This window comes from Pteropus alecto, unplaced genomic scaffold (genome assembly GCF_000325575.1).
Source record: "Pteropus alecto unplaced genomic scaffold, ASM32557v1 scaffold13, whole genome shotgun sequence".
Lineage (NCBI taxonomy): Eukaryota > Metazoa > Chordata > Mammalia > Chiroptera > Pteropodidae > Pteropus > Pteropus alecto.
In genome coordinates this window covers 689,560-702,855 of record NW_006434373.1, presented here as the reverse complement: position 1 = coordinate 702,855, position 13,296 = coordinate 689,560, and the positions used below count along the sequence as shown (strand labels likewise).

At 39.4% G+C, this 13,296-nt stretch overlaps 1 protein-coding gene across 1 annotated transcript in view; it reads left to right on the top strand.

The window, feature by feature from the left end:
- The first annotated feature begins 6 nt into the window (after window positions 1-6).
- Window positions 7-13,296, top strand: part of LAMP1 (lysosomal associated membrane protein 1) — a 19,650-nt gene continuing 6,360 nt past the window's right edge. The window contains exons 1-4 of the mRNA XM_006909397.3: window positions 7-43; window positions 7,580-7,701; window positions 9,016-9,232; window positions 9,356-9,514. Coding sequence (XP_006909459.2) covers window positions 7,645-7,701; window positions 9,016-9,232; window positions 9,356-9,514 — 433 coding nt within the window. The 5' untranslated portion in view covers window positions 7-43; window positions 7,580-7,644. The remainder of the gene's footprint in view (window positions 44-7,579; window positions 7,702-9,015; window positions 9,233-9,355; window positions 9,515-13,296) is intronic.

The window sequence follows — 13,296 nt, the reverse complement described above, 5'->3', positions numbered from 1 at the left end:
CCCGGCGGGGCCCGGCGGCAGCCGCTGCTCCTGCTGCTACTCGGTAAGGGCAGGGCCGGAGCGAGGGGCCGCGGGGAAGAAGGGACTATAAGGGATCTGGGGGCTGCGCGGTGGGGCCCGGGAGAATGAGGGGCTGCGGGGATGGTGTGCTGGGGCGGGGAAAGGGCTTCGAGGTGGGAGGGGGAGCTGCGGGCTGGGCCTGGAGTCCCCGGAGGTTGGCGGGCTCTCAAGTCGTCCCCGCACCGGGTGAAGTCCGCGCATGGGGTCTGGCATGGAGCCCCCTGGCCGCTGCTTGGGGTGTTGGGTTCAGTTGCCCAGAGGTGGACTAGGGAGGGTTGAGGTCTCACTCGAGGGCCTGTTTCCACCCTCGGGTCACTAAACTTGTTTTCTGGGATGTTAAGTTGAAAATGACTTGGGTGGCTTGGTGGTTTCTGGAATGCTGTGCTTTGTTCCTTTAACTTATGGGCAAGTTTAGCCACGGAGGTCCAGGTGAGGCTTTGCGGCCCAAGACCCCAGGACCTGCGCTGTCCTTCGGTGCTCCCAGTGGGTGACCCACATGGAGTTCCTTCCAAAACGGATCTTAACTGGAAGAGAGAATAGGGCGGCGTGGTGATCCCGGCCTTTTAGAATTCGACCTTGGTGCTTTAACCTTCGCACGGTTTTCAGCATGGCTTGCAATGCTTATGTGTGTGTTTATGGATTTAAATTTGTGTTGGAATGACTTAAAATTGTCTTTATGAGTTTAGGAGAGCCTATAATGAACAAAATGAGAGGTAGGAGTAGGCCTTGGTCTTTCAGTGGCAGTGTTCTAGTGAATCCTCGTAAAGACCTGCTGCCACTGTCTGTGCATGCTGGTTCCTATGAGTCAAAATGAGGGACTCCATTGACATGTTGGGGAACATTTGGCTCTCCATCAGTTTGTAGAATTCATAGAAGCAGTCAGTGGGTGCTTAGTATTTTATTAATTGAAGAATTTTGTTTTCATTTATCTGTCCCAATAAGAAAGAGCAATATGTGTTGTCTTTTAAACGGGAATCACTTCATGGTTTGATTTTAAGTGTTTAGAGGCCCTCTATGGCACGCTTTCTCACCCCTCTCCCAAATAATAATGGGAAGATTCATCCAAGTGCTAGGATCAGAAATATACAGAAGACAGCTGGTGGGAGTTCAGGTGAGTTAGATAAACACATTCCTGCACATCTTGCCATGAATTCTTTAAATATTTCTAATTCCCATACTATAAAATTCTGTTATTGCAACAGTGAATTTTGGTTTCATGTTTTCGTTGTGCCTATTGTGTAAAATTAGTTATTTGAACTACATGAATAGCCACGAGAGATTACCTTATTCTAGCAGTAAACCCAAAGCCTTGCTGTTCACTGGCATGTGTAATTAGTTGCAAGAGGAGGTGCCGGAACAAGTTTTGTCATGTCAGAATGGCTGCATTGTTCTTTTTTAGAAGAGCCCTCAAGCATTAGAACTTTCATGTTTTGTTTTATGTTTTAAAAACACCTTAAAAATGAAAAATTTTCATAATTTCCTACATTGTAATAGATTGGAGTATTAGTTGTGGAATTAGCTTTTTAATGCCTGTTGCCATATCTTTTTAAGTTTTACATTCAGTAAAAATCCAACTTTTAGAAAAGGTCTGTTAACTTGGATTTAGGTCTATTTAAATCATGTTTAATTTAATGCACAGTTTCACCAAAAAGCATCTTCTAAAAATACTACAAACGTCTAAATTAGTAATTCTTCCTGCATTAATGATTATAAATTACTGAAACCCTCTTTTGTGTTTGAATACTTGATAGAAAGCATAGATAAACATGAACTGAAACTTTTTGCTATGTAAGATTAAGTATGATTACATCATGTGACTCTAAACCAGTGATGTCAACTAGATGACTTCTTTTCCCTTTCCAAATGAAGAATTATCACGTAGGAAGTTTGAAAAGTTTTATGCTAACGTTACCCTTGATTTGAGTTTGTCATTAACCCAGGTTGGCAACCAAATTCTTCAATAGATTTGAGGTTAAAATGTTTGGGGTCCATAATTTTGAATTTATATTGTTAGACCTATCCCAGGCAGTATTAGTCCTCTCCTCTCTGTGTCCACAGAACTTGACTACATGTATGTGCTTCTACTAGAGCATCAATTCAGCTGAGTTATTAGTTTTACACATATATCTCTTTTCCCCATATTACGGCCCACCTTCTGTCTCACACATAGTTAGTGCTCACTACATACACATGGAGATGTCCAGCATTACAGCAGTGGTCCCCAACCAAACATGCATATGTCAGCTTTTTAGAAATATACCTACTTGTGCCCTGCCAACATAGGTTGTCTGAGATGGAACTTTGGTCTTTTTTTCTTTCCTTTAAATATTAATAGATGATTATGTATCACTGATTAAGAAGAAGAAAGTACTAGATTTAAAAAAATTAAATCGAGACAAACTAGGAAGTCATTTCTTTAAAAAAGTCAATGAAGAAATTTATTGACTTGTTCTTTCAGATGGCAATCTCATTTCAAAAGCAAGTGTTTCGTAATTCAAAGCATATTTGCTTGCTCACCAAGTGCTAGAGAGAAAGCATGGTTCAGTCCATAGCAAGCATGTATAGGCACATGCTGAGTCAGCAGACCCCATTCTAGATCTGGTTTTGCATCACTCAGAGTGTGACCATGAGCAAGTTAGTTAACATCTCTGTGCGTGTCTCCATATTAGTAAAGGAGAATCATAATAGTGCCTACCAGTAAAGATTGTCATGATAATTTAATTAACTGCAGAGTGCTTTGAGCAGTACCTGGCACATAGCAAATGCATTACAAGTCTTGTTAAATAAAATACTTTTTTGACATTTTGTGTCAGATACTGTGGATTCAGTGACGAACATGATAGATGAGTCACTATAGCACTGAATGTTTAACAGCTAACATTAGAATTGATGCTAATGCCCATACTGAATGCTCTGCATGTGTTGGCTCTGGCTATTGCTACTGGTCCAAGGTCACACAGCTAATATGTAGTGGAGGAATCTATCATAGAACCATATCACTTACTACTTCCCACAGCTGCACTTGTTTTAGAAAATAGAATTTCTACATGTAGTATTTTGAAGGAATAAGCCAAAGATTTTCCTTTATATATCTCCTGGAGAAATGACCAGGTTCACATCTGACTGTTAGAGATTTGCCAGCAGACCAGGGGGCTGATTTTTGAGACAGACAACTCTCAACAAATAACACAAACATTTTCACTTAAAAATAACAAACAAAAATTTCTGACTATTAGCATACATATATTTCTCTCAGAATTTTATGTTCTAATGGTCTTGTAGACATTTTTCTCTTGACCAGAACTGGCTTCTATTGGGTAAGTTTCTTGTTTTAATAATCAGAAATTTGGGGACCTCTCCATAATGAATGTGGGCATCTCGTGTTGCTAAAACTTATTTTTAGTAATACTACTTTGTTTTTCTTTGAAAGATCAGACCCTCAACATATTTACTAAATGAAAAAATTGTGTGATAGAAAGTTACTTAATGTGAAATGCTTCCTAATGAAGTATTTTGAGTCAGTAGAAAAGTTTTTTTTAATGATTTAGGCATCTGTTTTATAGAAGGGCAGCTCAGTGAGAACTGACTTCTGCATGCTCCCATGGGAGGCAGTGACCTGCTGTGCCCATGGCACATGTGATTGCAGTGACTGACTTCTCCAGCAGCCAGGCCAGGGCCAGGTGTGAGTCTTGAAGGCCTGAGGGAGCCCATGTGGCCCACGTAAACAGTAAGCTGGGTCAGTATCCAGTGTTTCTCTGGCTTCGGACTCCATGCTTTAATACACACTTTGTTTCTGTCTGCCAGCCCTCCTTTTGCCTCCGTTATGCTTACCCGTCCTGCTCAGAAGGCATGTGTTTTTAAAAACCTTTGCTATGTCAAAAACAGGTATGGAATAATTTTCTCCAGGTAGTGGTTTTTGTTGTTGTTGTTTTCAATTCTTTTTTTTTTTTTTTTAATTTTATTTTTATTGTGGTGACATTAGTTAACGAAATCCAGTAAGCTTCAGGTGTACAATTCAACAGTAAGGTATATATATATTGCATTGTGTTCACTACCCATCTCTAAGTTTTTTAAGTGGAATATTCACTCATTGGTAATGCTTTTAGTGTAATCTTGACCAAATAATCTAGGGGTGGGTTAAAAATTTATTAAGTAAAACAGACAAAAAATTGCATTGGTTTCCTTGTTTGCCATAGTTTGCTTCATTTTCATGTAGCAGCTTTTCTTGACGAACACAGTTTTTGGTATTTCCTTTACCAGATGCTTATAGGAAGATAGGTGGTGTTTCTGCCCATGCTCTTTGCTTCAGGCTTGAATTGTTGGCTCTGAAGATATTATTTTGTGAAAGTCCCAAGGGTAAAATGAATTGCTTTCATTGGAGACATTTACTCTGCCAGGGACAAGGGCGTTTAGAATGAAAAGCTAATTGAGTGTCCTCTGAGTATGCCTGAGTCATATTTACACTTAGAGTGATCATAGCCAGGTGTGGAAATGCTCAGTGAAAGGGTGTGCAGGAGCTTGTAGCAGCAGAGACAAGAGAGGGTCCATCAATTCTGAATGTTACAGTACATGGCAGTGGTTGACAGCTGTTTGATTTTAGAACTAGTGAAAACACCTATTTTTCCCATCTGTGAAAGAACAATATACTAAATAAAATGTACAGCTTGTAAGGTTACCTCCTTAGCTCTACCATAGTGATCGGATTACATTTGCTACTAAACTGTTTGATCAGGCAACGAGATATGATGAAGCCAGAGATGGCACCGGCCTTGAGAACTTTCTCAAGCTAGGACCCGCAAGAACTTTATTCTGTCTCTTCCCTCCCTGGGATATGGCAGCCCTATCTAGAAAGGTCATTTTGTGTCAGATACTGTGGATTCAGTGACGAACATGATAGATGAGTCACTATAGCACTGAATGTTTAACAGCTAACATTAGAATTGATGCTAATGCCCATACTGAATGCTCTGCATGTGTTGGCTCTGGCTATTGCTACTGGTCCAAGGTCACACAGCTAATATGTAGTGGAGGAATCTATCATAGAACCATATCACTTACTACTTCCCACAGCTGCACTTGTTTTAGAAAATAGAATTTCTACATGTAGTATTTTGAAGGAATAAGCCAAAGATTTTCCTTTATATATCTCCTGGAGAAATGACCAGGTTCACATCTGACTGTTAGAGATTTGCCAGCAGACCAGGGGGCTGATTTTTGAGACAGACAACTCTCAACAAATAACACAAACATTTTCACTTAAAAATAACAAACAAAAATTTCTGACTATTAGCATACATATATTTCTCTCAGAATTTTATGTTCTAATGGTCTTGTAGACATTTTTCTCTTGACCAGAACTGGCTTCTATTGGGTAAGTTTCTTGTTTTAATAATCAGAAATTTGGGGACCTCTCCATAATGAATGTGGGCATCTCGTGTTGCTAAAACTTATTTTTAGTAATACTACTTTGTTTTTCTTTGAAAGATCAGACCCTCAACATATTTACTAAATGAAAAAATTGTGTGATAGAAAGTTACTTAATGTGAAATGCTTCCTAATGAAGTATTTTGAGTCAGTAGAAAAGTTTTTTTTAATGATTTAGGCATCTGTTTTATAGAAGGGCAGCTCAGTGAGAACTGACTTCTGCATGCTCCCATGGGAGGCAGTGACCTGCTGTGCCCATGGCACATGTGATTGCATGTGACTGACTCTCCAGCAGCCAGGCCAGGGCCAGGTGTGAGCCTTGAAGGCCTGAGGGAGCCCATGTGGCCCACGTAAACAGTAAGCTGGGTCAGTATCCAGTGTTTCTCTGGCTTCGGACTCCATGCTTTAATACACACTTTGTTTCTGTCTGCCAGCCCTCCTTTTGCCTCCGTTATGCTTACCCGTCCTGCTCAGAAGGCATGTGTTTTTAAAAACCTTTGCTTTGTCAAAAACAGGTATGGAATAATTTTCTCCAGGTAGTGGTTTTTGTTGTTGTTGTTTTCAATTCTTTTTTTTTTTTTTTTTAATTTTATTTTTTTTGTGGTGACATTAGTTAACGAAATCCAGTAAGCTTCAGGTACAATTCAACTTTTTTTTTAATTTTATTTTTATTGTGGTGACATTAGTTAACGAAATCCAGTAAGCTTCAGGTGTACAATTCAACAGTAAGGTATATATATATTGCATTGTGTTCACTACCCATCTCTAAGTTTTTTAAGTGGAATATTCACTCATTGGTAATGCTTTTAGTGTAATCTTGACCAAATAATCTAGGGGTGGGTTAAAAATTTATTAAGTAAAACAGACAAAAAATTGCATTGGTTTCCTTGTTTGCCATAGTTTGCTTCATTTTCATGTAGCAGCTTTTCTTGACGAACACAGTTTTTGGTATTTCCTTTACCAGATGCTTATAGGAAGATAGGTGGTGTTTCTGCCCATGCTCTTTGCTTCAGGCTTGAATTGTTGGCTCTGAAGATATTATTTTGTGAAAGTCCCAAGGGTAAAATGAATTGCTTTCATTGGAGACATTTACTCTGCCAGGGACAAGGGCGTTTAGAATGAAAAGCTAATTGAGTGTCCTCTGAGTATGCCTGAGTCATATTTACACTTAGAGTGATCATAGCCAGGTGTGGAAATGCTCAGTGAAAGGGTGTGCAGGAGCTTGTAGCAGCAGAGACAAGAGAGGGTCCATCAATTCTGAATGTTACAGTACATGGCAGTGGTTGACAGCTGTTTGATTTTAGAACTAGTGAAAACACCTATTTTTCCCATCTGTGAAAGAACAATATACTAAATAAAATGTACAGCTTGTAAGGTTACCTCCTTAGCTCTACCATAGTGATCGGATTACATTTGCTACTAAACTGTTTGATCAGGCAACGAGATATGATGAAGCCAGAGATGGCACCGGCCTTGAGAACTTTCTCAAGCTAGGACCCGCAAGAACTTTATTCTGTCTCTTCCCTCCCTGGGATATGGCAGCCCTACCTAGAAAGGTCGACTGATGTTCTAGGTCACACAGCCAAGTACAGGTTCAGTTTAATCCTTGTTTTTTGAAATTGGGCAAAAAGCTTAGATCTTTGAGTCCATGGCTTTTCTGCCACACCACCAGTCCATGAGAGGTAAAAACATCTAATTTTAAATAATAATTTAGGTCCACAGTGAGAGATCCAGGACTCTACCAAATTTCCCAGAGATGCTCTGAGGAACGAGTGTTAAGTAACCTATATGCCCAGGGGGTGACTCAAATTGACCTTGTGATTTTTCGATAAATATTCTGAAGTAAAACATTAAAGAGCTATTGACCAGGTGGCAAACTGATCAGGTGAGTTTAGAAAGATAACATTTTTCAAAATTGTATCCAGGAGGGACAGAAGACCCAGCTGAACCTAGCTTAGGTAATCAGTGTGTCTAGTCTTAAAAAAGCACAATGGAATCTCCTAATAAAATCCGTTATTGCTACGCTTGTAGACGACAGAAATACCCAGTAGTATTTTCAAAGGTGTTTGGTAATTTTTGGTTTTCCTGGAGTTAGCAGGCTTCTTGCACAGTGCGTCAGCAGTGTTTACGGTGAGAGATGTCAATGGGACAGCATGTATAATGGCCAACTTCTCCGCTACCTTCTTGACCAACTATAATACCAAGAGTGGTTTTAAGGTAGGAAACACCAAGATACTTCACGCATTTTGTGTGTGTGTGTGTTTGTGTGTGTGAAGATTACTTAAAATTTTCAAATCAGTGTTCGAGAAATGCTCTCACCTTTACACAGTTCTCCCTACATATTTCCTTCTTGGCTCATCAGTAGCCTATGCTGTTTAATATACTAAAACTGAAGTAATAATATACAAACCATTTGTGCTCTGCTTTCACTATTTTATTATGAGCATTTTTCTAACAAATTAGCAGCACTTATTTATATTTCTTCCTTTGTCGGTTACCTATTAATCGGCATTTCACTTGTTGTATTAAAAATTTACCCTTTTAAATATATCCCTAAACCAAATATTATTTTCAATTCTTTGTTGAAACCAACATTTTTCCTTACCTCCATATTGACAGCACCAATATCTTTTTACCACCACTCAGAAGGGCAACAATTTGTCCCAGAATTGCTGGGAAGATCAGCAGTTTCTTTAGAGTACTCTGGACTTTGTGCCAATTGCTGGTGCCTCATTAATTCATTTGTACTGGTCTAGATACAGATGTGGTCTCTGTCAAAACAGAAGAAAGGGAAGGTTTTGTTCCATAGAAATGTCTCAAATTCTAGACTTGCCCAAGCACCTTTTAATTTCTATTTCACCTTTTTTGGGAGTGGGCTTGGATTTTTAAAACAGTCATTTTGTTATATGTTATATTACACAACTGGGATCATACATACGCTGTTATGTGCCTTACTGCTTCACAAAACATGGTTTTGTCACCTCAAATAGTTCTGTCATTTTTTAGGACAGCTTAGTCCCATTCATTTTGATGAACATTAGGTTGTTTTCTCGTTTGTTTTGTACATAATAGTAAACTCAAACAATTTTGCATAAACACTTTCTTTTCTTGATTTAAAGAGAAATATTCTTTAAATAAACATTTCTATAGCTAACAAGTAGTAATAGCTTTTTTCAAATACAAATAAACCATTCATCCTGAAGCCCAATATGAATTATTTCATTTACCAAAGTAACTTTAGTTTTAATTCTGTCATAAATTAAAATTATATTAATGAAGAATTATTTTTAATAAATAATGAAGTCAACTTTTCCTTACACTTGAATTACTTTTCAGTTTGTTCCTGACTTTACTACTGACTTTGTGTTTTTGTTAATATTGAAAATGACTACCCTTAACAATGATATCAGAGATAGAACTGAGGTCTAATTTTATATCGGACTTACAGAAGATCTTTATTTGTTTTTTTTTCTGAATATCTTTAATAACCTACATTCTAACTGGGTTCTGTTGTCATTGTGTTTTTTCTAGAATGTGAGCTTTGACCTTCCATCTAATGCAAAAGTATTAAATAGCAGTTCCTGTGGTAAAGAGAATGCTTCTGACCCCACTCTCATGATTGCTTTTGGAGGAGGACATACACTGACCCTCAATTTCACAAGAAATGCAACACGTTACAGTGTCCAGATGATGAGTTTTGTTTATAACTTGGCAGACACACAGATTTTCCCCAATGCAAGCTCCAAGGGTAAGAACAAAAATTGACCAATTATGAAGTAAAGAAAATTGAGTTGGGGGAGTATATAAAATTACTTTTAACTAAATACTTCAAGTAGTTAAAAATTTATGTGTTTTTTTTTTTAAAAAACAGAGATCAAGACTGTGGAATCCATAACTGACATCATGGCAGACATAAATAAAAAATACAGATGTGTGAGCAGCAACCAGATCCACATGAATAATGTAACTGTCACATTCCGTGATGCCACTATCCAGGCATACCTTTCAAACAATAGCTTCAGTAAGGAAGGTAAGACACTGACCTTGGCCCTAATGCCATTAGTATAACCCCAGTGAATGCATAAGTCCCCTGGTGTCTGAGGAAATTATGTGAATGAACATCTCTACAGCTGGGGACAGAGCAAGTGGCTTCTATCTTAGGAGAACTCTCCATCAAACTTTTTTTTCTGTTTAGAGATGACCTCTTTAGATTGAGGTGGACAAATATGATTTAAAAAGGGTAAAAGGGCAAAGCAATTGAAACCCTCTCTGTGTCTTCCCTTGTTAGAGCTAATGGGGACAGTGTCACAGAACCTCTTTCGATTCAAGCCAGCTGTCTTTACGCAGAGATTTAGTCTTACCTTAGTTCGGCTCAGGCAGGCCCAGAGGCAGGTTATGTTAGGACCAGGAGTGCCTTTCTGGAGGAATCATGACTCCCAAGGGTGTACCTGCCAGTTTAACTCCACTGGTGGTCTCTGGTCTTAACAGGGCTCCAAGCCCCTTCCCAGCTCCATGGTCATGGATAGGGTAGTCAACCTCTCATTTCCTTCACTTGTAAAATAAGGATAATAACCTATCTTAGAAGGTTGTTAGGATTAAAAAGGAAATGTGTGCAAAGTGCTTATCTCAGCACAGAGTAAGTAGTAAATAGGGCTGTCATTTTACTATGACTTAATAAAACTCTCTTCTCCAGATCTCACTCATCTCTAATTTTCCTGAGGGGCGATTGCCTTGGGGAAGTTGTCTCTGCCTTCTGGAAGGTGTGTTTAAAGACAGTCACATACCTTTTTCTAATCTTTGGACCTGCCACTGGCGGGCCTTTGATTTGCAGTGTTCCCCAGCAGTCTTGCTTGAAGGCTCAGAGTGACTATTGAAGAGTGGCTAATTTGCACAGTCACTAGAGCTGTTCTACACAATGAACCAGTCAGCCCTTTGTCCAGTTTGTTAAAGTCCTCAGAGATGTAGGTGCTACTAGCAGGGCCAGCAATCTGGCTTATAGGCTTCCTCCAGCCTGCCTCTGGTTTCTGTATGACCAGTAAAAGCCAAGAATGGTTTTTATGCTTATATATTTAAAATAAAAATAAAAAAAAAATCCAAAAGACTATTTAATGACACGTTAAATTATTTGGTATTCAAGTTTCATTGCCCATAACTAAAGTGTTAATTGGAACGCAGCCATGATAATTGACTTACCTAATTCTGCGGCTGCTTTCATGTTCATAGTGGCAGAGCCGAGTTGGGACAGGTACTGGACAGCCACAAAGTCTAAATAAAATGTTTAGTATCTGGCCCTTTACAGAGAAAATTTGCTGACCCTTGACAGAGCTAGGACTAAAAGAAACAAAGTTAAACTGGGAGAAATGCAACTAGTAGCAAGTGTGCAGTGCTTAAAGGTGGAGGTCAGTGCAAGCTGGAGCAGCAGGGAATTCTAAAGGAAATGGGCTCAACTTTTCCACCACACAAACGGGCCTGGAGCTGGGTGAGCACACTGTCTTCATCTGCAGGGGCTGATGGAATGCAAGGACTTCCTCCCTCAGGCTGGCCTGAACAGTGTTTGAGGGCAGCAGATCCAGGTGTATGCACATGCTAACATGAACCGCCTTGGGCAGATGGAAGGTGACTTTGTCAGGCAGAGTGGCTAACCAAGTGGTGCTTAGAGCAACAAGCTAAATACTTCGAGTTATTTGTGTTCACAATTACAGATCTCCAAGTGGCTGGGTTTCACACCTGGCGGAATATATCTGGGTTGCATCAACCTCACTCAGGTCACAAGAGCAAAAGGAAAAAGCAAAAACTGTCAGAAAGTCTTGGGAAATGATAGTCATCTCTGGCTTACTGGCTCAGTACAGTAACCTCACTGAAACTGGTCCTGAATGTGGTCATAGAATACAGCTCCTCACCTTTACAACTTTTCTTCTGCTTCGAAGGCTTCTGAACACAGAGATGATCTGGCCTCCCCTGTTGGGGGTCCTCAAATGGAGTGGTGCTTTGAAGTGAGGTGCCAGGTCATGAGTGCACTGAAGCCCTGTAAAAAGAGCTACTGTTTCTAGTCTAAAAAGAGATGTGACAATAGACTAATTTTGTGTTTAGGTTAATTAATTACTTTGTTTTTTAAATAGACATTTTTTAGAGCAGTTTTAAGATTCACCACCGCAAAGTCGAAAGTACAGAGATATCCCACATATCCCCTATCCCCACACATATACATCCTCCCCACTGTCAGTGCCCTGCATTTTCATTACTTTTCTAATGGAGGACATATGTTGGTGATTCCAAATGGAAAAGGTACAGATGTGAGGCTGTCCTCACACCTGAGCCCCAGTCAGTAGCTCTCCTCCCCAGACGCATGCTCATGTCCCACATAGGGTTACCTGGGGCTTTGATCTTCCATCTTGAGAGTCCTTGGGTATTTGGAGCTTGTGGGCATCACTCACTCTGTTCCATCAAGTAGTTTGTCAGAAGTTTGGTCGCTGAGCTGACCTCTCACTGTGGGATGGGTCTAAGACACCCTGCTCCCCTCCCCGTGTTTCGTAGTTGTCCCCTCTCATCAAAGCTTGGTTTAGTTTTGTTAAATCTGCCTGTGCCGATATGTATGTATTTTAAAAAGGAAATCTTGCTTTTTTTTTTTTTTTTTTTGGTCAAAGACACTAGAGCATACTCTCAGTAAATTCTACTGAGAATAAGAGGGTTAAGAGTCATCCTGAAGTTACACTGATTATCCTGTAGAAGTTGAAGTATTCTCCTCTCATCGTAGACTGGAAGGACTGGGTGAAGTCATGGGCATGCCTGTGTGTTCTTCACTGGAAAGGAAGACGTCCTCATTGGGCTTGTGGAACTCATCTTACTATCAAGTCACATCTTCTACAGTAATCCCTTATCAATCTAGTACTAAGAAACAGGAAGGTCAGGGGGAAAAAAAAAAAAACCATCCTGACCTGGCAGGGGCCTGAAATTTTCAAGGCTCTTTTGCTCAGTCTTATGCCTCTTGCCTTGAGAGCTACTACTACCCCACCTCTCACACAACTGTGACTTCTTGCTTGACACACTGTTTTATTGGTCCTCCATTGGCCTAGATTCTAGGTCCTACAGGCAGCTGCTCAGGGTACAGGTGCTGGGGAGGAGGAGTTGAGGCCTCCAGATCTCAAGTACAAACTGGTGCTATCTGTAAATAAGCAAGGGGCTATACTATACGACAGAATATAGTAATTGCTGATGTGGTCTGAGTCTTTTTTTAAATTAATTTTCCAGTTATAGTTAACATACAATATATTAGTTTCAGATGTATAACATAGTGATTAGATATTTATATATCTTATGAAGTTGACCTGAATGGTTTTTAAAGCTCAGCTGTTAGCATGTTCTACAATTACTCAGCTTGTCGTGAACCTAATTCAGAGTCTGATCCTTGAGACTAGACAGCCAGCATGTCATTATAGTACTTTTTGTCAATTCTCTTGGTGTCTTATTGGCTGTTTTTTGACAATGGTTGGTATTAAAGTTGCTTTGCAATTAAAAAGACCGGTATTTTCCCTAGAAGTAGGGGATTTTGGCTACATATACTGCCATGACAGCATAAATTGCTTAAAAATATTTGATTTCTATTAAAATTGAGCCATTTCTTTTCTTTTTTTCCTTTTTTTTTTTTTTAATCTCCATTTATGCCAAATTCACTCCTTTGATTCGTAGGTACTTTTTTTTTTACTTTTTTTTCTTGACCAAATTGAAAGCTTCAGGGAAAAGATCCCATATCAAATATGTTAAGCATATTTTTATATCCCCCTAGTCTGTTCTAGTCATGGATTTTTTTTTTTT